This window comes from Phocoena phocoena, chromosome 11 (assembly GCF_963924675.1).
Source record: "Phocoena phocoena chromosome 11, mPhoPho1.1, whole genome shotgun sequence".
Classification (NCBI taxonomy): Eukaryota; Metazoa; Chordata; class Mammalia; order Artiodactyla; family Phocoenidae; genus Phocoena; species Phocoena phocoena.
Genome location: NC_089229.1, coordinates 99297827 through 99325411, shown reverse-complemented (window position 1 = coordinate 99325411; position 27585 = coordinate 99297827). Strand labels below are relative to the sequence as shown.

General features: G+C 54.9%; 1 protein-coding gene and 1 non-coding gene across 2 annotated transcripts; both read left to right on the top strand.

Annotated features, from left to right (window-relative positions):
• The first annotated feature begins 3676 nt into the window (after nt 1-3676).
• On the top strand, nt 3677-3785 carry LOC136131703 (U6 spliceosomal RNA). The gene has a single exon (XR_010656430.1). It is a non-coding gene; the product is annotated as a U6 spliceosomal RNA (small nuclear RNA).
• An 11047-nt stretch (nt 3786-14832) lies between these two features.
• WASHC1 (WASH complex subunit 1) lies at nt 14833-26455 on the top strand. The gene is made up of 10 exons (XM_065887441.1): nt 14833-14981; nt 22936-23047; nt 23234-23380; nt 23531-23667; nt 23929-24064; nt 24219-24420; nt 24506-24670; nt 25294-25476; nt 26112-26180; nt 26316-26455. Exons 1-10 carry the CDS (start codon nt 14833-14835, stop codon nt 26453-26455), a joined length of 1440 nt encoding a protein of 479 aa, XP_065743513.1.
• The last annotated feature ends 1130 nt before the right edge of the window (nt 26456-27585 follow it).

Below are 27585 nucleotides of genomic sequence, written 5' to 3'. Positions count from 1 at the left end.
GCCTGGAGCACAGAGCGGGGGTGAGGGGGGACAACTGACTGCAGGAGGTGGGGGTGAGGGCACGGGCTTTGCGGGAGCAGTGGGACTGCTCTGTACCTTGATTGTGATGGTGGTCACACAGCTATACGCATGTCAAAACTCTCAGAGCTGTACAGGGAAATTGTGAATTTTACTGCATAGAACTTAAACCTTAAAAAAAAAACAACCCACAATTTCTAAACTGAAGCCATGAGTATAGATAAGATTCACTAAGTGAAAAGGATAGAGTGAGAAGAAAAGAGAATGTGTGTGGCAGGGTGGGTGGCTGCTAATCTTACCTACAGGAAACAGGTGTCATTACCCCCATCTTGCATGTGAGAAAAACGAGGCTCAGAGAAGTGAAGTGCCTTCCCTAAGATCACACAGTACTAAGGAGGAAAGCTGGGCCTTGAACCCAGAGCCATCAACCAGGCCTGGGCCCATGGCTGAGCGTGGTCACCAAGCAAGGAGAAGCACCCCAACTCCTATTCTTTGAGGAAGAAAGGCAGTGACCTTGAGGACTGAAAAACCATGTGCTGTTCTCTGCATATGAAAATGACGCTTCTTGCCCATCACCGATCCCCGAGGGTCTGGGATCGCTGCGCTGGCTCTGCCCTAAACCTGCCATATTCCCTCCACCAGCACCCCCCCCCCCACAGTACCCAAGGGAGCCCTCACAAGATGACAGGCCAGGGTTGGGGGCTCTGCTTGGGCCTGTCAGACACCCAGAGAGCCACGGTGAGATGTGCGGCGGAAAATCTCCAGCTGCAGGGGGGCCTGCTTCTCCGTGGTGGGCCTCCCTTCTGTGTGTCGACCCGGGGCCCCAAGCACCTGGCAAACAGCAGCTCCCTCATCTCTGCCTGGTCAGAAAGTGGCCGCATTCAGCGCCTCTCCCAGCTGGAGCATATGCCCCAGGATATGGGGCACTTTGGTGGCAGAGCTGGATTTGGACCTACAGCTGCCGCTTCCTACTCCAGGGGACCGGGCTCCTAGGGAAACTTCCCGTGAGACACTTTCTCCAGCTGCGGACGGTGAGTCCGGAGACCTCCCTTCTGATTCCTAGATCTGGAATGAAATACCTGAGTGACCCGGATTAAGTTCCTGGGTCACGTGAGAATCTGGGTGTCTCGCGAGCATAACGAGGGTCTGACGAGGGGCACCTCCTTCACTACAGACCGCTTACCAGGGGTAACGTTATGTCAGCCTCTTCACATACCTGGAGCAATTCGATGTATCCTCATAGAGCTATTTTATGCAGTCCATTCCCCACCTGCAGGATCCTATTTTCTCTTTTTTTTGGCCGCGCTGCGCCGCACTGCTTGTGCGACCTTAGTTCCCCCGACCAGGGACGGAATCTCAGCCCTCGGCAATGAGAGTGCAGAGTCCTAACCACTGGACCGCCAGGGAATTCCCAGGATCGTATTTTATATAATGAGGAGTGTTTCCGGGAAAAGCATGTCCGAAGTTGGAGTCTGCAGACATCTGACAGCCAGAAAATGCCCTCCAGCCTCCGTCTCTTCCTCTGTTATCTTAACTTTAACCTCATTCTTACTGCAGCCTCCACCAATCTCCCTGGTTCATTTAACTTCTCTGCTAGTATTTGATGGGCAGCTCCTATGATCTGGGGACGCAACGGTAAAAAACAAACCAAAAACCAAGCAAAAATGATTTTTAAAAAGAATTGGAGAAAAATAAAGAAGAAAGAGGGGTAGGGAGTATGGGAGTTGGGTAGCGGTGAGTTGCCATTTTTAAAAGGGTGCCCATGGAAGGCCTCACTGTGATGGCAAAACTTTAGCCATAATCTGAAGGGGGCAAGGGAGTGAGTCCTGCTTTCAAGTGCAGGAAGAGCGTTCCAGGAACAGGGAACAGCAAATGCCACGGCTGGGAGGCAGATGCTTGCCTGGTGGTTTGGAGATCAGCAAGTGGGCCCTGTGGCTAGTGTGGAGTGAGCCAGGGGCACAGTGGCTGGAGATGAGGTCAGAGAGGTGCAGGTGAGGCTCAGACTGAGGACAGCTCAGACTGAGGACGGTGTCCGTTCTCTTCTGCTAGGAACAAATGATCGGAAACTTAGCAGCTTCAAACAACACACATCAGCTCATGGTTTTTGAAGATCGGGAGTGTGGGCACAGCTTAACTGGGTCCTCCGTAAGACGGCAGTCAAGCTGTGGGCCAGGGCTGGGTCCTTATCGAGGGGCAGCCTTCATATCGTTGCCAACTGCTGGACGGAAGGCCTCAGTTCTTGCTGGATGTCAGCTGGACGTGTCTTCCAGCTGCTTGCTGTATGGCCCTCTCCATATGGCAGCTCGCAACATGGCAGCCTCCTTCTTCAAAGCCAGCAAGGGAGTCAGTGCTCTAGCAAGACCAGTGTAACGGTCATGGATGTTACATACTCTGGATACATAATCACATATATACTGTCATCTTTGCTGTGCTTTATTGATTAGAAGCAAGGCACGGGCCCTGCCCACACCCTAGGGCGGGGGGTTATACAATGGTGTGAGTCCCAGGAGGTGGGATCATGCGGGTCACCTTAGAGTCTGTCCACGCTGTCCTCTGTCCCTCAGTGACTCATGTCCAAAATACATTCACTTCCCTCCCAAGACACCCTAAAGCTCAGGGTCCAGCATCTCATCTAAATCGGGTTTAGGTGTAGGTGAGTTTCCTTTAGGTATTCCTCTTACCTGGTCTGTACAACTAAAGATGCAAGTTATCTGCCTGCCCACACATAGCACACCACGGCAGGACAACAGCTACAGACATTTCTGCTCAAAAAGTAACAGGGGAGGGTAACAGGAGAGGTACAGAGGAATCGCTGGTCCATAGAGGTTCTGAAATTCACTGAGCCAATGTTGGGTGTCCCCTGCTTAGGTTTTGTTTTGGCTTGTTTTAATTATTTATTTATTTCATTTTTGGCTGCGTTGCGTCTTCGTTAGACCCAGGATCGACACAGACAATGCTGCAGGAACTGACACAGACAAGGCTCCTGTCCATTTCCGAGGGACACCCCCTGCACTTCCCCAGGGATGAGGGGATGAGGACTCCCCTCCCCCAGCAGGCTGTAGCTGCTCCCCTTCACATCCTGCCCCTCAGGGGGCCTGTCCCAACACACGCGTGTCAGCCCACTAAAGCAAACAGCATTTGGACTGCCAGTCCCTCTGTCGGCAAAACTTGCTAAGTTTATTTATACATGATGTTGAGACTGAGACTACAAAGAGAAATAAGACACGATCTGTGTGCTGGAGAAGCTTCCGGTCCAGTGATGGTTATACCGCTGGAGGTGAGACCCACTCTGCCAGCACCTAAGGAAGACGGGGGAGAAGGGCACAGAGGGTACGGAGGGGCACAGGGACACCTGAGCCTTATGAGACACACAGCAGACACGGCCGGCCCCGTGAAACACATTCTCAACATGGCCAGGTCGAGTTGTCTCTGCCCTCTTCCAGCCCCCACTCCCTTCCTACCCCCAACCTCCACCCCGGCATCAAGCTACCTTTGGCCCTGCCCCAGAGAGCCTTCCACCCTGCCTTGCCACCTGAAGCCGGTTAGGTCTCTCTTAGCCTTTCCCTCTAGAGAAGAGTTGTCCAACAGAAATACAGTGTGAGCAACGTGCATGATTTTTAAATTTCTAGTAACCGTATTTTTTTAAGTAAAAAAAAAAGTGCTTTTGCTTCTGCAGCACGTATACTAAAATTGGAACGATACAGAGAAGATGAGCGTGACCCCTGCACAAGGAGGCCATGCAAATTTGTGAAGCGTTCCATATTTTTTGGCCTCTATGGGAAAAGAATCTAAAAGAGTGGATATATGTATAACTGATTCACTTTGCTGTACACCTGAAACTAACACAATATTGTAAATCAACTCGACTCCAATAAAAAAACTTTTTTTAAACTTAAACAAGTTTTTAAAAAGTGAAATTAATTTCAATAATATATTTATTTAACTTGTATCTAAAATATTATCATTTCAACATGTGATCATGTACAAAATTACTGAGATCCTTGAAAAAAAATTTTTTTTGCACTAAGTCCTGCGTAGTTTTACACTTACACCACATTTCAATTTGGATGCTAAATTTTTGTCGGATATATGTGGCCTGTGTTCAGATTTCACAACGTTCACATTGAAAAGTAAGTTCACATACTCAAATTATCTCACCAATACTTATGTTTTCCAATAACTAAATGGAGAGAGTAACAACTTCTAAATTTTTAGTGAAAATTAAGCACATTACTAGTTCGGTTCCCCAGTTGCACACACAGAAGCTGCATTTCCAGCGCTCGGACACTCACCTGTGACTAGCGGCTACCAGAGTGTAAGCCTCTGCTGTCTGGGCCCCAGGTCCGGCACCCACTTCGGGCTCTCTCCAGTCACCCAGACTTACCCAGACCCTCTATGCGCACATCTCCATTCAAAAGGGGCTCCCCTTCCTACCCACACCCCAGCCTGTGGGAGCCACCCACGACTCATACGCGTCCCTGGTCCCCTGGCACACTTTCACCTACCTGGTCCTCCTACCAAGATTAAGCCTCCACGTATAGACATCAGCGTATCAGAAAGCCAATTTGCATAGGCAAATTCAGGATCTGGAGACATATTCCCCCCACAGATTGGGGACCCAGGAAATCGGGCCTTGTCCTCCAGTCACCCCCTGGAGGAGGTGGGGCTTTCAGAATTTGCTGGGTCAGTGAGACGGAAAGGAGGACGGGAAAAGCACCCAAGCCTGGGTGGCAGGATGGTGGAGAGAAGAGGGGCTCCTCGGGGTGTAGGTGAGGGGCTGGGGGGAGGTACATTTTACATATGGTTCATTGTGTTGGAACGATTTGGTTGTGAAATAAGCACCTTAAGGGATTATTTTATATTTCTTACTTTAAAATTTTTATAAATTAAATTCTTTCCCCCAGTCTGGGTTTTTTCAAGCTTCAGATCTCTGGCTGGAATTGATTTGCATAATCCCACCTCTGAGATTGAGCCCCGCCCCTTAGGACCCCATCTTGCCTGGTCCAGTCTGGAAGCCTCTCTGCTGGGCATTCACCTTTCCCCGTCTTCCCACTGTGGGCAGCCCCCCTTTTCTGGCCTCCCCCTCCCTGGGAACCAACCCCGCCTCGCTGCTGCTGAGAGGCTGGGATAATCCTCCCTGAGTTATTTCAAGGATTAGTCCTGCTGCCCTGTGTCCAGCTCCCACACGGTGGGATTTCAGAGCGGTGGACACCGTGCCAGGAAGGGGGTGCGGCTCCTGAAACGCAGATCCACGCAGGGTGGTGAGCCCCAGACTGTGGGTTCCAGGTTCCTTAGAGCACATCCTGGCGTGTGGAGTTTAGCAGGAAGAGGCAGGCAGCCTGCCAGGCTACGAGCTGGAGAGTCAGAGCCCGAAGCCCTAGGCCCTCAGTCTCTGCCTTGAAACACACACACACACACACACACACACACACACACACACACCCCAACCTCATGACAACTTTCATAGACTAGGTGGGTCCTTTTGACTTCGCGGGGACCTTCCTCCATAAAAAATATTAAAAATCATATTTTCTATGTTGGTACACAGATGACTATATTAAGATATCTTCTTCCATCTGAAGGTCACTTTTCTTCTGATTTTAATGAAAATACGTTTGTGGTCCTCCGAAAGTACTGTGTTACTGTTGGCCCTGCCTGCGCCCCACCCTCTGTTCCCAGCCCTGGTCCTTCGAGGCTGCACAGGAGGCTGGGATTGGGGGTGGCAGGAGAGCCGTAAGGTCCGCAGGTGGGTCATTTTGGACTCAGGGAGGCATGGACTCTCCCTGCCCCCTTCCCTCTGAAAACGGAGAACTTCCTCAGCTGGGAGAGCCAGGTGCTGCCCCAGGAAGGACGAGTTCCTGGTTTCACGAGTCCTTCCTGCCCCACCCCACCCCCGCGCCCTCCCCGCCCCCGCCGATGCCACCGACGACAGGTAAGTCTGAGGAAATCTGAGGGAGTCCAATTTTAGCATCAGAAAGGGATGGCTTCTTCCGAGCCCATCGGCCATTAGACTTCAGGCTCAAGTCCCAACTCCCTACTATGACACATGAGACCCTCTTTGGGAGGTGATATAATAGAATGAGTGAGAGTGTTTATTAACAGGTGGACCTGGCTGAACTTGGGACAAGTTCTTAAACCTCTCAAAGCCTCATTTTCCCCCCAGTGTACATAGGAATGACGGGACTACTTTCCTCACCAAATTCTTATAAATATCGTATGCATACATGTGCTTTGCACACAGTGAAACTCTATATACTCGTTAGGAAATAGGATTGTTATACAAAGCAAATATACACAGGAGATCTCCCACCTCTTCTCCACAGGTCAGACACCCTATCATAACTGAGACTATAGATGAAAAGTACTAGGTGCATTGCCCGGCACAGAGCAGGAGCTCCAGAAACGGTACCCGGTATTGTGGTCTGGTTCCTACTACTTCTCTAATCTCATCCCCACCTCCCCTCTGCCTTGAACTTCAGCGACACCAAACTGCTTATGGCCTTGTGTCACGTCCCACTCCACACCAGCTGCACATTTTCTCACCTCCTGATCACTGTAGCAGAAACTGGCTCATCTATGCATAGACTGTATTTCCCAGCCTCCCCTGCACTTAGATGTGGCCATTTGAACAAGGTCTTGCCAGTGGAAGAGGCACAAGAGTAATCCATGCTGCTGCCAGGCCTGTTGCATCAAAACTCCCACATGCTCTTCATGTTCTTTCCCTTCCCAACCCCAGAAGCCTCATGGTGAAGGCGGCAGAGCCATAGGTGGAAAGAACTCAGGTGCCTGAGTTAAAGCATGAAGGAAAGCCGTCCACGGACTTGGGTGTTCCATTAGTGAGAAGTGATGGAACTGTTTTCAGTTTGTTGCAGCAGCTAGCCTTACCTTAATGAATAGACTCCTGCTGTCTTGTGTTCATGGAATGCCTATAACCCCACCCTCCTTCCCTGGGGTAACTCCTGCCCATCCTTTAAGCTTCATCTCTGGCATTGCATCCTTCAGAAATCCTTCTCTGAGCAAACTTGAACAAAGGTTGGGTGTCTCCAGCAGACACTGCACAGTTGACTACCCTCCTTCTATCCTCTCCTTCCTAATAGAATCCCTATTTTGTTCAGGGAAGTAGTATCCCCAGTTACAATACTTACGTCCCAAGACTCCTCTGTACCTGGCTGCAGTCACGTGGTCCAGTCCTGGCCAATAAGATGTAAGAAGAAGTTGCTGGATGGAGATTGTTAGGGAATCTTTCCTAAAAAGAAGTAGATTGGGGGCTTCCCTGGTGGCGCAGTGGTTGAGAGTCAGCCTGCCGATGCAGGGGACACGGGTTTGTGCCCTGGTCCGGGAAGATCCCACATGCCATGGAGCAGCTGGGCCAGTGGGCCATGGCCGCTGAGCCTGCGCGTCCAGAGCCTGTGCTCCGCAACGGGAGAGGCCACAGCAGTGAGAGGCCTGTGTACTGCAAAAAAAAAAAAAAAGTAGATTGGGCCCACATCTGCATTTTACCATTTTGCTTTGTCCTTCCTTTCTTCCCACCTGGAAGTCAGATGCAGTGTACAGAATGGAGCACACATATTACAAGCATAAGGATGAAAGCCACATGCTAAGGCACAGTAGAAAGAAGAGTCTAGGTTCCTAAAGCCACCACGGATCAGCCCCGTTCCGCTTACCTCCAGTTCTCTTGTAACGTGGAAAATGAAACTTTTTTTTTTTAATTTTTAAAATTACTTTTTATTGGAGTATAGTTGCTTTACAATGTTAGTTTCTACTGTACAGCAAAGTGAATCAGTTATACGTATACATATATCCCCTCTTTTCTGGATTTCCTTCCCATTTAGGTCACCACAGAGCACTGAGTAGAGTTCTCTGTGCTGTACAGTAGGTCCTCATTAGTTATTTTATACATAGTAGTGTATATATGTCAATCCCAATCTCCCAATTCGTCATACCCCTGCTTCCCCCCTTGGTATCCATAAGTTTGTTCTCTACATCTGTGTCTCTATTTCTGCTTTGCAAATAAGTTCATCTGTACCATTTTTCTAGATTCCACATATGAGCAATATTATATGATATTTGTTTTTCTCTTTCTAACTTACTTCATTCTGTATGACAGTCTCTAGGTCCATCCACGGCTCTGCAAATGGCACAATTTCATTCCTTTTTATGGCTGAGTAATATTCCATATACATGGAGAAAGCCATAATTCAAAAAGATACATGCACCCCAATGTTCCTTGCAGCACTATTTACAAGAGCCAGGACATGGAAGCCACCTAAGCATCCATCAACAGAGGACTGGATAAAGACGGTGTGGTCCATATATGGAAAATGAAACTCCTAAGGCTTAGAGCCCTGCAGTGAAGTTCCTGTTTGGCACACTTGAACGCGCGGGCCCCTGCCCCTGCTCCCCAGCGCCTGCTCCCACTCTGCTGCTCTCAAAACTCCATCACACGCTGGCCATCATGCACTCAAGGGGCTGTTTCTCTGACTTGTCTGAAGACACAAAGCAAACACTCAATAAACGTGTGCTGAGAGAACAGTGACAAGGGACAATGTGTGGCTTCCTCATCTTTCTTCTGAAGAAAAGAAAAAGGAATCCCTAGGGGACACACAGAAGAGGCCCTCGGCCAGTGGCCTCCCTGCCCCTTCCAGCGCAAGCTCCACACCAAGGAGAGTGCAGAAGTACAAGACGCAGGCTCAGCCCTCGCGTGGGTGAGGTCGGGGAATGCAGGATAACCACAACTAGTACTTAGCGCTTCTTATGCCCCAGCATCGTCCTTCTGTTTCGTTTTGTACAGTGAGGTCAAAGCCACATAAAACTGTTTTAAAGTGAACAATTCAGTGGCATTTGGTGCATTCACAGTGTCGTGCAGCCGCTCTTTCTGTGTAGCTCCAAAACCTTTCATCACCCCCCAAAGAAAACCTTATACCCGGGACTTCCCTGGCGGTCCAGTGGTTAAGACCTCGTGCTTCCACTGCATGGGGCACGGGTTCGATCGCTGATCAGGGAACTAAGATCCCCGCATGCTGTGCAGTGTGGCCAAAAGTTTAAAAATTAAACCTTATACCCGTGAAGCAGTCATTTCGCATTATCCCTTTCCCTCAGCTCTTGGAAACCACCAATCTGCATTCTCTGTGGATTTTCCTTTTCTGGATGTTTCATATAAATAGCATCACATGCTGGGCTAGCAGAGGCAGGTGGGGCCCCGGTGTCCACATGTTAAGATGACACTTAGCTTTTCTTTATCCAGACTGAGGTCAAAGGTTCCCTCTGTAGCTCGAGTGGCTGAGGTTAAATGTCTCTGCAGTCCAGCTCCTAGGAAATATTTATTTTATTATTTTTTTAATTAATTAATTAATTAGGTTGCACTGGGTCTTAGTTGCAGCAGGCGGGCTCCTTAGTTGTGGCATGAGAACTCTTAGTTGCGGCATGCTTGTGGGATCTAGTTCCCTGACCAGGGATGGAACCCGGGTCCCCTGCATTGGGAGCGGAGAGTCTTATCCACTGCACCACCAGGGAAGTCCCAGGAAATCTTTAAAATTAAGTCTGGGATGAGCCTGTCACCAGCAGATTTGGTAGAGATCTTTGATGAAGTGTGGGTGAACGGTCTGGAGGGTGAACTGGCTGCTCTGGACTGGGGGTGCTGTCTTGCCGCACTTTTGTGAGAAAACACAGCCAGGTTGGATGTGTGATGTGGGGCATGTGGGCACGTGTCTATGTACAGACAGACATCCTGGAGCCTTTTGTGTTCGAGTACACTTTACAGATCACAGAGCACTTAGATGCCCTTTATCTGCAGCTCTCTAAAGGAGGCAGGGCCAGCACTCTTAACTGCAGTTTATAAATGGGGCAGCTGAGGCCCCATCGGATGACTTGCCCAAGGTCGCACAGAGGACGAGGGGCGGAGCCCCAAGCCTGCGAGCTTTCTGTCCAGATACCTTAAGCTGCTTAGTCATTGCTCAGGTGGAGTGAGGGGGAAATGAGCTTGCAGGTTGTATTAGTCAGAAACAAAACACCGTAGAGTGGCTTAAACAGCATAAATTTATTTTTCACGGTTCTGGAGGCCGGAAAGTCCAAGATTAAGGTGCCGGCTGATTTGGTTCCTGGAGAGAGCTCTCTTCCTGGTTTGTGATGGCTGCCTTTTCCCTGTGTCCTTAGTAGTGGAAAGAGAGTAGCCTTTCTCATAAGGGCTGTAATCCCATCGTGGGTACCCCACCCTCATGACTTCATCTAACCCTAATTACCTCCCAAAGACCCTGGCCCAAATACCGTCACACTGGGGGTTAGGGTGTTAACGTATTAATTTGGGGCGGGGGGACGCATTCAGTCTGTAATACATGTGCAAACCCATCTCTTACCCATCATTGGTGGGAACCATGTGCTACAGCCTGCAAGTCATTGGGGTGTTCTCATCAAAAGAGACAATTAACCTAACTCTCTCCCAGGGACGGACGCAGAAGTCGGGCAGGGAAGGAGGACAAAATTCGGAGAGTATTAGGAAGAGAGTAGGGTTGCCAGATTTAGCAAATAAAAATATAAACAATTCTGAATTTCCAATAAACGAGGAATGATTTTTTTAGTGTAAATGTGTCCCATACTTCGTTTGGGACATACTTATACTAAAAAAAATAGAAAACTATTTGTTTTTTTTTTCATCTGAAATTCAAATGACCTTGGTGTCCTGTATTTTTATCCGGCAACCCTAAAAGAGAGGGGCCAAGAGTTTTGAGGCAGGCCAGCGGCCCTCACAAAGTACTATCACAGGGTCTCTGGACAGATTCTTGCTTTACATATTTAACTTTTTAAAAGTCTTTTTAAAAACCATTGAGCTTTTTTTTTCTTGGCGTAACAAAAACGTAACATAAAATTTACCATTTTGACCACTTCTAAATGTACAGTTAAGTGGCATTACGTACATTCACATCGTGGTGCAACCATCACCGCTACCAATCTCCAGAACTTTGTCATCATCACAAACTGACAGGTCAAAGAAAACCAGAGCCGCACAGTCATTAAAGGGGTAAAAGCAGATTTTATTCAGGACTTTGCAACAGGGGAAAAGAGAGGTCAGTACAGAACAGGGGTCAATTCCAAATACAGCGTGGACAAGTGGGGACTTTTAGCCAAGGAGCCGGATTGGGGGGGATGGAAAATTACTAAGAGGGTTGGGTAATTCTTGGCTAGGATTCTTGCTGCAGGCAGTCAGGTGAGGGATGGGACATCACCTGGGGACGGGGGAGGGAGGCATTTGGTCAGATAAGAGGGCGGGGGTGGGGGGTGGGGGGAGGTTCTGGCTAAAACGAGTAACAGGATCCTCGCTAAAACTGGGCGACGCAAGTGGAGGCCTAGTTGGAAGAGGATTCAAAGGAGCCCGACTAAAGTGTGGTCCAGGAGAAAACCGTCACGAGCTCTGTACCCGCTAAACAATAACGCCCCCTCCGTAACCGCCGTTCTGGCTCTCTTAGGATCTGACGGCTCTGAACACCTCGCACAGCGTGGACTCGTACAGCTTTTGTCCTTCTGTGTCCGGCATTTATTTATACTTTTTAAGGCGGGGCGGGCACCGGGCGGACCCTGCGGGGAGCTCGGCCCGCAGATCCCAATCCCAGAAAACCCGGGCTGAAAGAGAAGGGGCAGTCAGTCAAGTACGCCTCCGAGCCTGTGGGTGGAGGGGGCGCGGAGGGAGGGGAGGGGCTGCGCGGGGAGGGGCGGGGCTGCGCGAGGAGGGGCGGGGCTGCGCGGGGAGAAGGGGCAGAGGGCGCCGGGGTCGTGCTCGGTGGCGGGGCGAGGAGCCGCTGAGGGGCTGGCGGCGAGCTGAGGCCTGAGGGATCGAGGCGCGGGCGGCTAGGGCCCCAGAGCCGCGGCGCCGAGCGAGCGGAACTGGCGGCTGGAGGCGGGGCCAGAGCTCGGGGCCGGGAGCGCCGGGGAGGCGGAGCGGGCGGCGGCGGGGCCCGGCCGGCGGAGCGGAAGCGGCGGGCGTCGCGCAGGTGAGGGCGCGGGCCTGGCCGGGACGCGCGGGGCGGGGGTGGGGCCGGTCGCGGAGGGGACGGAAGGAGGCGGGAGCGGCTCCGGGGGACGCCGCCGGGCCGGGAGCCGAGGCGGGAGGCCCGGGCCCGGTGACTTCCGCCTCGGCCGCCGGCTGGCTGGCCGACCCGCGGGGCCGGCCTGGGCCTCAGTAGGAGGGTCGGCGCCCCCCGCCCCTGTCGGTTCGCGGGGAGGGCCCGGCTCTCGGAACGAGCTGCAGTGGATGCTCAGACCCTCCGTTTGCGGCCACCCCTCCCGGCCCCTGGATGACCCCACACCGCTTTAACCCTGCTTGGGTCCCCGTTGCCTGCCTCCGAGCTGGGTGTCGGACGTGGGTCGCGGGAGGGATCCCGAGCACTTCGAAATTTATCAACAGCATTGTGAGAGCGGGTTTGCTCTATGTTCATTTTTCTGGGGGAATCCACAGTTTTTACCAGATTCTCTAAGGTAGCGCCGTCCCATAGAAATATTATGCGAGCCACATATGTGACTTTAAAAGTAAAAGGAGACGGCGAAATTAACTTAGTGATGTGTTTTATTTAGCCCACTGTATTTAAAATATGGTCATTTCAACATGTAATCAATATTTAAAATCTTAGTGAGATACTTTACATTCCTTTTTTACTAGGAAGTTTGAAATTTGGTGTATATTTTACACGTACACTACATTTCAGGTGCTCGATAGCCCACGTAGCCAGTGGCTCCTGTATTGGACGACAGGTCTGAGGTTTTCATTCCGGGCCTGCAGGCTCGAGTCCACACTCCTTGCCGTGGTATTCAGTGTTTTTCACGGTCTGGCCTCTTTTTTTTTGTTGTTACTTAGCCAAGGATGGTTTCATCCTCATTGCCCAAACCACTTGCCCTTCCCCTTCACACCTTTGTTCAATTGTCCTTTCTGCCTGGGGTGCTCGCCCTGCCCTGTCTCCCTGGGTCTGGCAGGGAGGTACAGCTTCTGCTAAGAGCTATTCCTGACTCCCCTGACCCCAGAAGGGGTTTGTCACTCACTCCTTCCTCGATGTCCCCTAGCACCGGATTCGTGGCTGGATTAGAGCACTTAGCACCTGCTGTTTAATTGTTTGCCAGGCTGTCTTCACAGCTAGTGTAGCGTCCTCTTCCATCTTTGTTGCGATCATGGCCAGCACCTGACAGTCGACGAGCACTGGTCAGCAGACAGGAGTAAAGTGCTAAACGAAGCTGTAGTGTTTCCTAATTCCTGAACAGACCTGCTCCTTCCTCGCTTAGGAGCTTTGTGCCTGTTCTGCCCCGTCGTGCATGGACACGCACACAGGGTGTGGTGACTGACCGTGAGGAACACGTCACGAGATGAGCCCAGAAAGTACCTTCTTTCTGCCTTTTACTCCCTGAGGTACAGAGCTAAGTTAGGACTCCAGGCAGATTTGCATCAGTGTAAATGCAAAGAGGGATGGGGGTGGGATTTTTGAAAGGCATGCGAGTTCCCAGAGGGTCAGGTTCCTCAGGTGATTTGGCATCAGCTGGCTCCACTTTGGTCATTTGATAGGTGGGAAGAGAAGTGGGGAGGTGAGTTACTCCTGGGCCCTGATGAGGATTCTCTGCAGGTTCAGGTCTAGGAAGCTGAGGAGCTCACTGCTGGAGAAAAACTTGGAGAGCAGAATGGTCATCTCGGACCAGGAGAAGTGCTGGCCTAGGAAGGGTAGGCAAGAACAAGTTGGGTGGAAGGAAGGGCAGGGGAGGCCAACAGAGGATAAGCTCCAGCTTGCTGAGGAGATTGGCATGAAACATTGAGAATAACCACTTCTCAGAGGGCAGTGCCATTCTCAGTCTGTAGGATGAGAAATGGAAAGAATCAGAGATTCAGAGAAGGCAAACAACTTACCCCAGGTCACACAGCACTTGAAACTCAAATGAAGCCTCCTAAACCCTCCATGCCACACTTACCCAGCCCCACCCACACCTCTGTTGCGACCAGGGACCCCAGCGTAGTGCCTAGAAGAGCAGGTCTGGGGCACAGTGCCAGGCCTGCTTAGTGTCTTCCTCACTCTTCTACCGAGGGGCTGCGATTAGGCCTATTTATAGGGGCTTGGTGCCTTAATATTCTGCCCGATACCTCTCGCCAATCAAATCAGTGCCGTCTGCAGTGTGATTGCTGCTTTGGTGGCACCAGGGAGCGGAGTTAATTAAACCCAGTATAAATAGACTGACTGCCCCCCTCTTGCAGTTCGAAGGAGTGTTTTTCCTTCCTGTCCCCTGCCCCCATGTGCCCCTCCTTCTTCCTGGCCCCCCTTAGCTCTGGCCTGGGAGAGCAGAGCCCGGACATCCTTAACCCTGGAGTCTCCAGCCACTGCCTGTCCTGTCTCGGGAGCAGGACGCTCGAGTCCACGTTGTCTGTGCTTTCCCAGACCCGGGTACCGTTTGGGAGTTGACACAGGCAACTTTCCCCCCAAACCCTTCCCTCTTTTTCACTCTGCAGCCAGGGTTTCTTTCTTAATTCATCTAGGCTTTGGAGGTTGAAGTGAGATGAGGTGGGGAAGGGGTGCCTAGCTGGGTTCCAAGTGCCTCCCAGCAGCCAGTCAGCATTGCACCTCCTCTGAATGCTTCATGTCAGTCTCTGGCCCTTAGCAACTTCCCTCCCTCGTTCACCCAACAAGCTTCAGCAGAACACCAGCTCCTGTGAGCGCCCAGCCTCCCACCCAGTGCTGTGTCCCCCAGCCCCACCCCGTGCAGACTGCTGGGCGGGGGGCTGTGCGCCCATCACCTCGCCCCGTGGCAGGTGGGTGTGCGGGTAGTCCTGATGCTCAGTTCCCACCCCCAGGCACCATGACCCCCACGGGGACTCAGAGTCCGTTGGCCGATCAGACCTACGCGGTGCCCCTCATACAGCCAGACCTGCGGCGAGAGGAGGCCATCCAGCAGGTGGCGGATGCCCTGCAGCACCTACAGAAGGTCTCCGGAGACATCTTCAGCAGGTGGGTGCTGCTGCCACCCTCACCTGATCGGGGGCTGCTCCCCGCCCTGGGCAGTCATCTCTCCAATCTCAGAATGCACCCTCTCAGAGCACCCCTTTTGGTGATTCTTGGTCCTGAGGGGGACCCAGCTGGCTTTCTTGTGCCCAAGGGGCCAAGCTGGGTGCCCAGCTTCGAATTTTATCATAAGAGCTCACTACCTCCTGTCCCTCTTAGCCCCTGGGTTCCTTGTGCATCCACCCAGTGGTGGTACAGCTCTCCCAGCTCATGCTCTTCCCCGCACTGGGGGGCCCTGTTCCTTCGCTTATTCCCACAGTCAGCGAATATTCGCCCAACACTTCTTGTGTGCAGGGCTCTGTGCTACTCTCTTTAGTTGCAGCAACGACTAAGGCAGCATCTCTGCCCAGCCAGAGGATATACTCCAGCAGCAGAGACAGACTCTAATTGATTAATTGCATGTTAGTTAATTAAAATGGTGGCAAAACCTATTTTTAATATTTTTGTAACAACTAATATTTGCATCACGTTGACTGTGTGCCACCGCTGGCCTGAGTGTACTCACTCGTTCAGCCCTTTGTCCTGTACGGGTCCTATCTTTCTCTGGCCATGAGCAAGCTGAGAGGGGCATAGAGCTTCTCCTTCCTGGGTGCCCACACCGTGCCCCCTGAAGGCTGGAGTATTTGACTGCCTGACTCAGGTCCCTCTGCTGGTCAGGTCTCCCACACCGTCCCCTGCTTGTACCCCAGACCAGGAACTCCGACGCTGCGGCATGCAGTCTCCTCCCCCACCAACTGGAATTCCACCTCTTCCAGAAGCCTTCCCCGATGGGGGCAGACAGTGGAGTCACTGTCTGTAGCTGGACACAGTCCAGACATTAGATCCACCTGACTCTTTTGCCTCTGGGCTGCCCACTAATGCACCTGCCTGCCTCACGCCTATCCCGGATGTAAATGTACCCGAGGGCGGTGCCCCGAAGTAGTTAAGGGGGTTGACTCTGGAGCAGACTTCCTGGGCTCCAGTCTGGCCTCCCCATTTGCTTGCTCTGTAACCTCGGGCAAGTTACTTAACCTCGCTGAGTCTCAGTGTTCCCATCCATAAACTGGCAGTAATAATGGTACCTTCCTCAGAGGACTGTTAAGATGAAATGAATTGGAACATGCCAAGGAATTGAAGTGCCGGCATATAGTAAGCATTCAGGACATGTTCCTTCCTCTTACCTGGTGACGTCATCTCTGCTCATTTGCTGCCTATTCTGGCCCTCTGTTAACCTGCTATCAGTAGTTATAGGAAGTGTTAGGTGCCCCTTCTATGCTAATTTTTGTGCTAAATATGCCCAAGGAACACGTAAGCCAGAGGACACAGGCCTTTAAGAGCCATTGGTCCCAGGTTATGGCCACCCCATACCTCGTGATTGAAACGGATGCTAGAAACAATCCATCAGAAATATTGGTGTTTCCTCACCAAGATTGTGACTGCGTGCTTGCCTTTCTGTAAGGGGAGCATTGGATTTTTAGCATACTTTCCTTTCCCTTCCTGGTGTTTGGCACCAGTGGACATTTTCACGTTCCTCTGACCCTGGATGGGGTGAGCAGAGGGCAGGAAGGCCGTCTCGTGGGGAGGGAGTGGCGAGTTGGTTGAACATAGGCTCGGCGTGGCCCAGGGATGGTAGGATGCTCCCAGGAGCCTGGTACCTGCATCCACGCTTCCCTCACCGCTGGGTTCCAGGTCCCCCCATTGACCCCCCACCACGTGCCCAGCATTCAGGTCAGAGGGATACTAGTGGTGTGTGGCATGGGGTTCCCGTCCTCAGGGACGTCGTCGTCTAGGATGGGAAAACAGTCATCAGAGCTGATTCTGAGCCGCGTAGCATGAACTGTGTGAGCTCCTAGGGGCCTAGAGGCGAGAGAGACAAGAACTGGCAGCACATTTATCAGTCAGACTCCCCAGACCAATAAGCAGAAGTAACCCGTGCATAGAGCAGCCTTTGGAGCTGCGGGGCTAAATGCTGTCATCAGGGCCTGGTTTTGCTCTCATCCCATCCCTGCCCGCTACTTCTGGGTTGGCCCCATTCCCAGACAGGCCTCGCTCTTGCAAGGTAACCAGTGGGCCCAGCGTTCATACTCAGGCCCAGGTCCAGCAGGAAGGAATGTCTTCCTCTGCAGCAGTTCCCTCGGAAGTCCCGCCCTCCCACTGGCCTGGCCTGGTTCTCCTGGCCATCCCAGAGCCAGTGGCTGGGGCCGGGCCGGCGGGGAGGGTGACACAGCAGCTGGCTCAGACCTCGGTCACATGCCTTATCCCCAGGCCCTGGGTTTAGCCCCACCCAAAGTGCGGGACCGAGGCTGTGGGAGCGATGGCGCCCCCATAGGAAGCAGGCTGTTACGGAACGAGGAGGGAGCAGATGCTAGAGAGGAAAACCAGCGCCTGCTCCCCCAGGTCAGGGAAGGCCTCCTGAAGGAGGGGTGCGAATGGGGCCACGCGGAAGGGTTCTGGCGAGGCCGGGTGGGGAACGCCGCCTGAGGGCCCTTCGCTGGGGCCCGTAATGAGTGCCAAAAGCTTGAGGCCTGACTGGAGGGCGGTGCGCCCCGGGCCGCGGGGCCCTGAGTACCTGAGTGTCGCCTGTCCCAACGGTCCACTCCTTCGCTGCAGGAGGGGGCTGAAAGTCAGCCCTCCGTGTGTCTGTGCCCTTGGGAGCCCTCCTCCCGCTGCAACGCTGGGGACGGTCCCTGGTGGAAGGAGCGGGCAAGAGGATGTGGCTGAGGGGAGGGCTGGGACGTGTGAGTCAGGACCGTGGGGTTTCGCCCAGCTGGATGGGGCTTTGAGCTTGAGCCCAGGGTTTTGGGAGCCCGGATAGGTTCTTGAGCCGGAAGTGATGGGACAGAAGTGTTTGGGGAAGGTTCATCAGGCAGCCGTCCCAGGGGAGCCGTGCTGTGGGCAGGGAGAGGCTGCGGTCGGGGTGTGGGGGCGGGGTGGGGGGGGCTGCAGGTAGGGAGGCGGATAGGAGACACTGCAAATGGAATAACAACAGGACCAGATGACGGATTGGGAACAGGATGAAGGGGAGGGAGGGGTCGGGGACGACAGGGAGTGGAGAGTGCCAAGCCCCGCCCCCCATTCTGCAGCAGGGGCTCCTCTGTTCTTACGGGCTTTTGCTGAGGGATGTGACCCCAGCTTGGAACCTCTCCCCTTGAACGTGCTCCTCTCGCAAAGGAGAGGCGGCGGGTGGAGAAGAAATGCTTGATGTCTCTGCTCCCCGCCTCTCCCCCCAGCTCAGGCGCAGGCCCAGCCCCTCAGCCCCACCCGGAGCCTGTGCCCCCAGGCAGGTGAGCGTGTGGAAGGTCGGTGTCCCCAGCTGGCTCCTTCCTCCTGCTCCTTGCAGCCCCTCCCTGGCTTGTCCTCCTGCCTAGCAGACCTGCCCTCACCTGCCCATCATCAACTGGGAGAAGCCAGCCCCAGGGTACCCGCCCAGAGATGTCCCCTGCTGCACATGACTTCCATGAGGGCAGAGGGGTAGCAGTGGGGGCAGGGCAGACTGGGACTGTGTGTGGGCTTGCCCTCCCCGGCGGCCCCAGCCCGGCCACTTGGCCTTTGCAAGGCTCCTTCCCTTCCTCTCCTCTTCCTTTCCTCCTCCTTTCTCTCCTCTTCCCCCCTTCCTCCCTTTTCACCTCCCCACCCTTCCTCCTCACTTCCTGCTTCCTCTTCTTGGGCTCTTCCTCCCTTCTCCCCGCCCCCCCCTTCTCCCTGCTGACCCGCACCTGGTGCCTTCCAAGGTTAGGAGGCCTCAATCAGCTGCCCGCATAATTAGCAGATCATTCTTAATTACCCCAGCGAGTGGAGAAGATAAAGGGGAAAGCAAGAGCTGTTCAGGGGACCGGCTGGGGGGTGGCGGGTAGGGCTGGCGAGGGGAGAAGCAGCAGCAGTTAGTGCCAGGGGAGTGGCCCTGTCACAGCAGCTGACTGGGGTGATGATTGGAGGGTGTGGCAGCCCTGCAGGGGCCAGGGGCCTGCTGCGGAGCCCAGGCACTGTCCTGGCCCCCTAGGTGTGTCATTGGCCTTGACCACCTCACCCCCAGGCCCCAGCCAGAAGAGCTCTCTGTGCTCCACTCCCGTGGTGCTCCCTTGCAGAGTGCTGTTTCCTCATCTGGAACTTTTCACTGCCTGGAGCCCCTCACCCCTCCTAGTCTGTGGGTGGTAAAGGTAAATGTTGACCAAGTTCTTGGGACATGTCGGCTTGTACAGCTCATGAGACATCCAGTCTCTCACTTTGACCTTTACAGCAATTCCACGATGTAGAAGTTACAATTCCTGTTTTTCAGCTGAAGAAGGTGAGACATAGATCAGTTAAGTGACTGGCTGAAGGCCACACTGCTGCTCTCCCCAGGTCTGTGGGACATTGTAGTTGTTTATCTCCTTGAGAGCAGATATGTGTTATCTGATGCATCTCTGTCCCAGGCTCTCAGCAGACTGACTGAGCCAGTTCCTTCCCTGCTGGTGTCCTGGTGACATGCTATAGGGACGTGGCTCCAGTGATGAGCCTGGAAACTGACCTGCCTGAAGCCAGCCACCAAGCCAGGGGCTCTAGATAAGGAGCGGCAAACAAGTCGCCCTCTTGCCACCAGCCCCGCTAGTGGTGGGTGTTGTGGGTGTTGCTAATCACAGGCCCCGTGTGGCCCAGCAGGCCATCCTAACACTGCCTGCCAGGCGGGAGAGATGACGCACAGATTGAAACCTTCTCACCCTTGGCCTGAGATTGGGCTGCCTGGGGACTTTGTCAACAAGCAAGGCGTTACTTAGCCATCCTAGGCTCTTGGATAAGAAAAGAACCCTGGAAATCCCATCCTCCATTCCCCCTGTCCCACACAGGAATCTCCCCTGGAGCATCCCTGACAGGTGGGCATCCAGCTGGAATCTGATTGCTTTGCAAAGCCATGCAGCTGTTTACAAGAAAGTTCTCCTTATGCAGAACTGAGAGGTCTGTTTCCATGTAACTCCTCCCACCGGCTGTAATGTGGCTCACTCTCTGGGGTGACAGAAAGTCTAATCGCTTTTCCGCCTGACAGCACTTGTGATCTTTCTGATATCTGAAGGGGATTTTCATATTCTCAAAGTCATCTCATCTTCAGCCAGAACATCCTTCAGTTATCTTGTGTGATGTGAGCTTCCCACCATCACCCTCCTCTGGTTGTTCGTTAGCTTGTCATTTTGTATTCAGCCAGGATGTTACGTGTCAGGCGTTGTCCCAGGTGCTCGAGATGCAGCTGTGAATCAGACAGACCCTGTGGTCTAGAAGGGACTTCAGAGTCCTCTTAACGTGTGGACCCAGTTTGAAGGGGACACGGCTGTGGACGAGGTGGGCGTCTGGCGTAGATGAGCTCTGTTTTCTCCGTAGTGCCTGCAGGAGAGTGGGCGTTCCCTATTTATTGAAGGAAGGTGGGAAGATCTCAGGAGCTGTGTGCTCTGAGACCTCACTTCCTTTCCAAGTTGCTTAACGTGCTTTCAGCTCATAGGTAACCGAAACCTCCGTCCTCTGTGTTTGTACCCTTGGCCTTTTAAACCCGAATGCTGAGCTTCACATTCATTCCTTGTCAGTCTCATCTTTTCTGGCCTCCTGGCCTTTGAGGATCCGTTTGGGGGCCTCCCCATTTGATGCCCCAGCTCACGTCGCACGAGTGCGGCGCCCTGCCAGAGACCTTCGTGCAAGGCTGAGATCAGTCCATTCTTCAGCCGTGCCTTTGGGGCGCTGTTGTTCTCTGGCTCTGATTTTTCCTAAATGTGCTCTCCTCCGGCCCCCATAGCTCCATCTTGTCCGCGGGATTTTGTGAGAAGCCGTCAGAATCCTTGCTGACTCAAGCTGCACTGTGTGTTACGGTTTTCCCCTGATCTGCCAGTCTAATAACCTTGTCAGAAAAGAAATGCTATGAATTTAGAACCGTGCTGGCCCCGGGGACCCGCCTCTTCCATTTCAAATTGCTTACGACCCTCTATTTAATAACCCATTCCGGAAATTTGCCAGAATCCATTGTTAAGCTTGATGTTTGTAACTTGGAGAAATCAGATGGAAGACCCAGACAGAGCCGGCTGTGTCTGGCTCCAGTTCCGACGTCACTCCCACCCTCCGTGGCACCTTTGAGTGGAGCGGTTACATAACTGTGAGGTTGCTTCAGCCCCGGGCCGCGTAGGGCTGAGCCTGGAGCCACAGGAACTGGCCTGTGTGCAAGCAGGGAGACCGGTCTCCCTGCCGGAAAGCTGGGGCTCGGACAGGGTGCTGGTTCTGCGTCTCTCCCGGAAGGAAACCGTGCCTCTTGTTCTGTCTGCCTTGCTGCCCCACTCAGACCAGCCTGTCAAGGAAAACTAAGCTGGTTTGGGTCCCTGCTCGTAGGCCAGCCCCTGCATCCCCGAGCCCTTGCACACAAGGGGCCCGGAGTAACCAAGGAGATTTCATCAGGGGTGGAGACCCCTGGGTTGTGAAGCTGGCCGATCAGGTGTGTTCTCTGGGGGCTAAAACATTCTAAAGTTGGTGGGGGTGGTTTAAGAAGGTTGGGCCAGAGTCTTGACTGTTCACTTCAACCCGTTAAAGGAATCCTAGAGTTCCCTGGCCGCGTGGTCTCTGACCCCAGGGACCGCGGCACTCCTCGGCCATCCACTCACTGTGTCCTCTGGCCGTTCCCCGGGAGCTGAGCTTGCAACTCTGCCTCGTCTCTCATGCCTCGCTGTGTGCTCACTCCTGCCCGGTGAACGTGGAGATGTGACCACCGCTGTGGATGTGGAACACGGTCGCCACGGGCAGGTGTCCCTGGAGGTAGGGGAGCACTCAGGGGCAGGACGCCCTGGCAGGGGAGCCGGAGTCCCCGTGCAGTGAGAAGTACCTCGTGTTGCTGAATAACGCAAGTGAGGCTCGTGTGCGTTTATCTTTGGGGCACATGGTGTTAGCCATTCAGTAACTGCAGAGGGACCCCTGCAGGTGCCAGGCACTGTTCCAGGCTCTGGGAACACAGCGGGGAACAAAGCCCTTAGCCTAGGAGTACACAGGAGACGTGTGGTGACAGGTGGCTCTGTGTAATGGAAGAACCGGCTGGGGGTTGGAAAGTGACAGGTGCAGCTTTAGGTTCCGTGGTCGGGGAGGCTTCGGCGAGGGGCTCAGTGAAGTGAGGGACCAGCCGTGTGGGTATCCGAGGAGACGGCAGAGGCCACGTGACAAGGCGGTGTGTGGCATGTTCAGGGAGTGTAGCAGGGCGCTGTAATCCGGGGAGGGGGCAGTGGCAGCCCCTAGGCAGCTCGACCACAACCATGAGAACCACGATGGGGACTTGGATTTACCAAAAGCTGCCTCTTATGTGCCGGGCAGTTCCTTGTGGACAGCTCCAGGACTTGAATTCAGGCCCAGTCTTGCCTGTCACTCAGCCCTGCTGAGCTCTGGTTTCCTCCACGTAAGTCATGACGATTCTGCCTCTGCTCACCTGGGCCTGAGGCTGAGAACCCCAGCAGGCAGGAACCACGTCCCTTCAGGTGGCACGTACAGGTGCCAACTTGGGGCCAAGGTGATTGCCCATCCCTACCCAGAGCTCCAAGGAACTTAATACAGTCTGTTCCTAGACGCTTCAGGTTGGATGGTCCTCGTAGAGGTCACCTGGGCAGTTCTAAGATCGGGCCTGACAGCAGGTATTGCTGTGTTTTAAGAGTCCTTACCCGAGGACCTCCGTGGCGGTCCAGTGGTTAGGACTCCGCGCTCCCACTGCAGGGGATGCGGGTTCGATCCCTGGTCGGGGAACTAAGATCCCGCACGCCTTGTTTTGGAGCACTGCCAAAACAAACACACGCAAACACAAACAAAAATTTAGGCAAGAGCCCTTACCCGAGCCCCTAGCTTCGCAGGTTTGCCGTTAAAAGCAGAAGGGGTGCAGGAGGCTGCAGAGGCTTGGGGAGCAGCCTTCAGCCCCTGTGACTTTTTCTTCCGGTGGCAGGATCTCCCAGCGAGTAGAGCTCAGCCGGAGCCAGCTGCAGGCCATTGGGGAGAGGGTCTCCTTGGCCCAGGCCAAGATTGAGAAGATCAAGGGCAGCAAGAAAGCCATCAAGGTAGCGTGTGTGGCCCTGTCCCTCTGGCTGGTCGGCAGTCCCAGAAATCCCCTTCCCTCCCCTCTCCCCATGCCTCTGAGGCTGCCAGCTCCCTGCTTCAGCCACATGGCAAGCTTTCCTCCTGCCCAGGCTGTCTGGAACTTCTCAGGCCCCCTGAGGAAGTGCTCAGACTCCCCGTGTACACAGGTGTTCTCCAGTGCCAAGTACCCTGCCCCGGAGCGCCTGCAGGAGTACAGCTCCATCTTCACGGGGGCCCAGGACCCTGGCCTGCAGAGACGTGCCCGCCACAGGGTCCAGAGCAAGCACCGTCCCCTGGACGAGCAGGCCCTGCAGGTCTGACGGGGGTGACCTGGGCACTGGGGAGGAACTGAGGCCCACCCCAGGGTTCTGTCCCCCGAGGACTCTGACTGCAGTGGGGGAGGTCACTCTGGCCTGGTGCTGAAACCCACCATCCCTCGGTCATTTCCCGTCACCCCACCGCAGGAGAAGCTGAAATACTTCCCCGTGTGTGTGAGCACCAAGCCAGAGCCTGAAGATGAAGCCGAGGAGGGGCTGGGGGGTCTCCCCAGCAACATCAGCTCTGTCAGCTCCTTGCTGCTCTTCAACACCACGGAGAACCTGTAAGGGCGGTGCGGGGGGGCGGTGCGGGGGGTGGGTGGCCTGGCTTAGTGGGGGGCCAGGGGCACCAGACTTGGGTGCCGCAGAAGTCTGCAACGCGGGAGCCACGAGGCTCCTGACCAGTTGGTTTTGCCTGGTAAGGCCTGGGAGGCCGTGGTACAAACTAATGGTGGCCCCGATGAGGTAGGAAAGGTGGTCCAGACCACGGGCCTAGAACAGATGCCGGATCGCCTGACCTCCTGACCTCCACCCCTCCTCTGTAGGTACAAAAAGTATGTCTTCCTGGACCCCCTGGCTGGTGCCGTAACAAAGACCCATGTGATGCTGGGCGCGGAGACGGAGGAGAAGCTGTTCGATGCCCCATTGTCCATCAGCAAGAGAGAACAGCTGGAGCAGCAGGTGGAGAGGGATGATGCTTGGGTGGGGGAGGGGACGTGGTGCTGCCGTGTGGTCCTGGCCAGGGGTCTGCTGAGCCCCTCACCCCGGCCGGCTGTGGCGGGGATGCGCGAGGCCGCTGGCTGCCCGAGGCCCGCCACATCCCCCGGTCCCACAGGTCCCAGAGAACTACTTCTACGTGCCTGACCTGGGCCAAGTGCCTGAGATCGATGTGCCGTCCTACCTGCCCGACCTGCCAGGCGTGGCTGACGACCTCATGTACAGTGCAGATCTAGGCCCCGGCATTGCCCCGTCGGCCCCTGGCCCCATTCCAGAGCTGCCTGCCTTCCACACGGAGGTGGCTGAGCCTTTCAAGCCCGGTGAGCCGAGAGCTGGGAACGGACTTGGGCGGGAGCACCCCTGCTTGGCCACTTTCTCGCACAGGCACCTTCTCACGCTTTTCCCACCTAGAAGATGGGGTGCTAGCAGTACCCCCGCCGCCGCCGCCGCCGCCACCACCAGCTCCGGCCCTGCTGGTCAGCGCTCTCCCACCTCCGCCCCCAGCCCAGACTGTGGCCCCGCTGGGACAGCCAGCCAGGGAGGATGACAGCGGTGGCGCATCTCCTTCAGGTAGCAGCGGCATAGGGCACGCGGGGCAGGGAGGGGGGGTCTGCTTTCTCTGAGGGTGCCCCTCATTTCTGGATCCCTGAAGGATTTTCTGTCGCTTAGTTAAGTGGTCATAAATGCTAGATTTTCAGAGTAGTTCCAATTGCAAACTCTTGTTCTACTGGGTTCATAACAGCAGTTTCAAACCATGTCTGTGGAGCCTGGACAGGGGGAGCCATGGGCCCCCCATTCCCCCTTAAACCAGCGGGGAAAAGGGGGCAACTAATAGACATGGAAAACTACAGCGACAAAGTATCCACGTGGCCCTTAAGTTGTAGGGTTTCAGTTTTACTCCTGTATCTCCCAGTCCGTCTCCAGCACCCAGAAGTGGCCCAGAAATCCCGTTGGCGCCTGTGTTAAGTTCACTCAACACACTGGTGACTCCCAGGGTCCACCTGTGCAGCGTGGCACCTAAAGCAGGTGGGGCTGCACAGGGACCGGCCGAGCCCGGGCAGATGCAGGCAGCGTCCAGGCCCCGAGTCTCCCGAGGCGCTGCCTCACCACTGCCACCTCGCCGAGGAAGAGCCCTTCCTCAGACACCGCCCAGAGCCGCCTCTGGGCCGCACGGCCAGGCCCTGCCTGAGCAGCCTCTCTTCCTTGCACCCTTCCCACCCCAGTCCAGGGAGCGCCCAAGGAAGTGGTTGACCCCTCCGGTGGCCGGGCCACTCTGCTGGAGTCCATCCGCCAGGCCGGGGGCATCGGCAAGGCCAAGCTGCGCAGCGTCAAGGAGCGCAAGCTGGAGAAGAAGAAGCAGAAGGAGCAGAAGCAAGGTGCGGCCAGACCCGCGCGGGAGGGCTCCTTCCTGCTCCTGGAGCCTGCTCAGTGGAGCTGTTCTCTCTACGCCCGTAGGGGACAGAGCCTCGGCCACTCAAACTGCAAGAGCCTTCTTAGACTCTGCCAGTTGTCCAGGAAACGGGCAGGGACCTGGGATGTTTTTAGGGACGGAGACCTGGCTAAGTCCTGCTTCTCTAGGCCTCTGAGACTCTGGATTACGTCAGCTGTGAATCCCCATGGCTGACATAAATACCACACCTGGGCCTAAAGCAGCGATGCCCTGGGAGTCCAGTCCTGAGTTTTGAGTCCCAGCTCTGCTTCTGAGCTTTGCACTGTGACCCCAAGCAAATTGCCTAATTTCTCTGGGCCAGATTCCTCATCTGTCCAGTGAGGCCGCTCGTCTGTGCCCTTGTCTCACAGGGTAGCTGTGACTGTTGTTACTCAGAGGTTACCTGTGTTCTTATGATCACTGACCAGAGCTCCAAGAGCTGTGGTGACACATGGCCGCGGAAGGGCCGGGTGCGTTGACAGCACAGAGGACACTGATTGATAGAGCCCTCAGGGTGTTAGGCAGGCTGGATCTGGTCCACCCCAGCCCCTTCATCTTCTCCCCATGGCTTTCCTGTTGCAGTGAGAGCCACCAGCCAAGGTGGAGACCTGATGTCGGATCTCTTCAACAAGCTGGCCATGAGGCGCAAAGGTAGGAAGCAGGACGCCGCTGCCTCCTTGGCTGAGGTCGTCCACATCCTTTTTTCTCACTGTTTCAAGTCTCTAGAGCCCGGGTGGACTGGTGCCCCAAACCAGCCCCCCTCACTTTCCACCTTTGCCCTCCCAGGTATCTCCGGGAAAGGACCCGGGCCGGGGGCCGGCGAGGGGCCGGGAGGGGCCTTTGCCCGAATGTCGGACTCCATCCCACCCCTGCCTCCCCTGCAGCCAGCCCCGGGAGAGGAGGATGAGGATGACTGGGAATCCTAGGGGCTCGCTCGCTCCGCCTTCCCCAAGCCCCCGACTTCATCACGGACAGGCTCCCGGGAGGGAAGGGGGTCACAGAGGACCGGTCAGCTCTGTTGCCTGGAGCTGCTTCAGGGGCTGCGCTCTGCCTGTGCCTCACCCAGCCCCTCGGCCGGCGCGCGTGCCTTTTCCCTAGAGACGCTTTGCGGAGAAACAGTACGTGAGTCAATAAAGAAGTATGACGCCAGAACCGAGCATAAACCAACAGCGCCCTCTTAATTAAGAGACCACAGCTGCACAAAACGCAGGTGATGTCCCTCCAGGCCGGGTCTCAGGTAGCGGGGGCAGGGAGAGGTGCGGTCAGCAGGCGCCAGCGGAGGGAGGGACATTTCCACGCAGGAAAATATGTCTCAGTGGCAGACACGGGGTCGCTAAAAATAGCCTCGTTGAGAGCCTGATGGCCCTCAGCATAATTGCTGATGTCAGGCGAAGAGGAGTCTCCGCGTGGGCTCCAGTGCTGGTGCTGGTGGGGAGGGAGGGAGGTGGGGGGGGGGGGGGCCCTGCCTGGGAGGACCTGGAGCCGCCGGGAAGCTGATCCTGCTGCAGGGCCGGGAGCGGGCATGCAGGAAGACCTGCGGACAGCGGGCGGGAGTGGGGAGCAGTTCTTAGCAACTCAGAGCAAGAAGGTGGTTAGGGTGAGCAGAAGCCCCAAGAGAGGGTGAAAGGCCTAGAACAGCTACTTTTAGTGAGAAAGGAGAGGGAGGGCGGGCCTGCCCCACCTCCCTTCTAAGAATGTGGATACTGAGAAGCAAGCAAGGGCAGAGATGCTGTGGCCTCCACAGTCGCTCACAAAGGCCGGCCGGGAAGCAGGTCAAGGAGCTGGCCTCCGGGCCGTGCCGAGTGGAAGACAGGCTCAATTCCAGGGAGAGCAACTGCCCTGGGACAGGCCCAGGAATGGTGGGGCACTGTTCCTTCAGGATCAGCCTCATTTTCTCCTGTTGGCTTCTCCACCTATTCCTAGGTCCCGGCAGCCCACTGATTCCAAAAGGGGGCTACCGCGCTCGCCACCTGGGCTTCACAACTTCTTAGGCAGGATCACTGCAGACCAGGCCCAAGACAACATTTCTAGTGGGCGGGGTGAAAGGAGGGCCTGG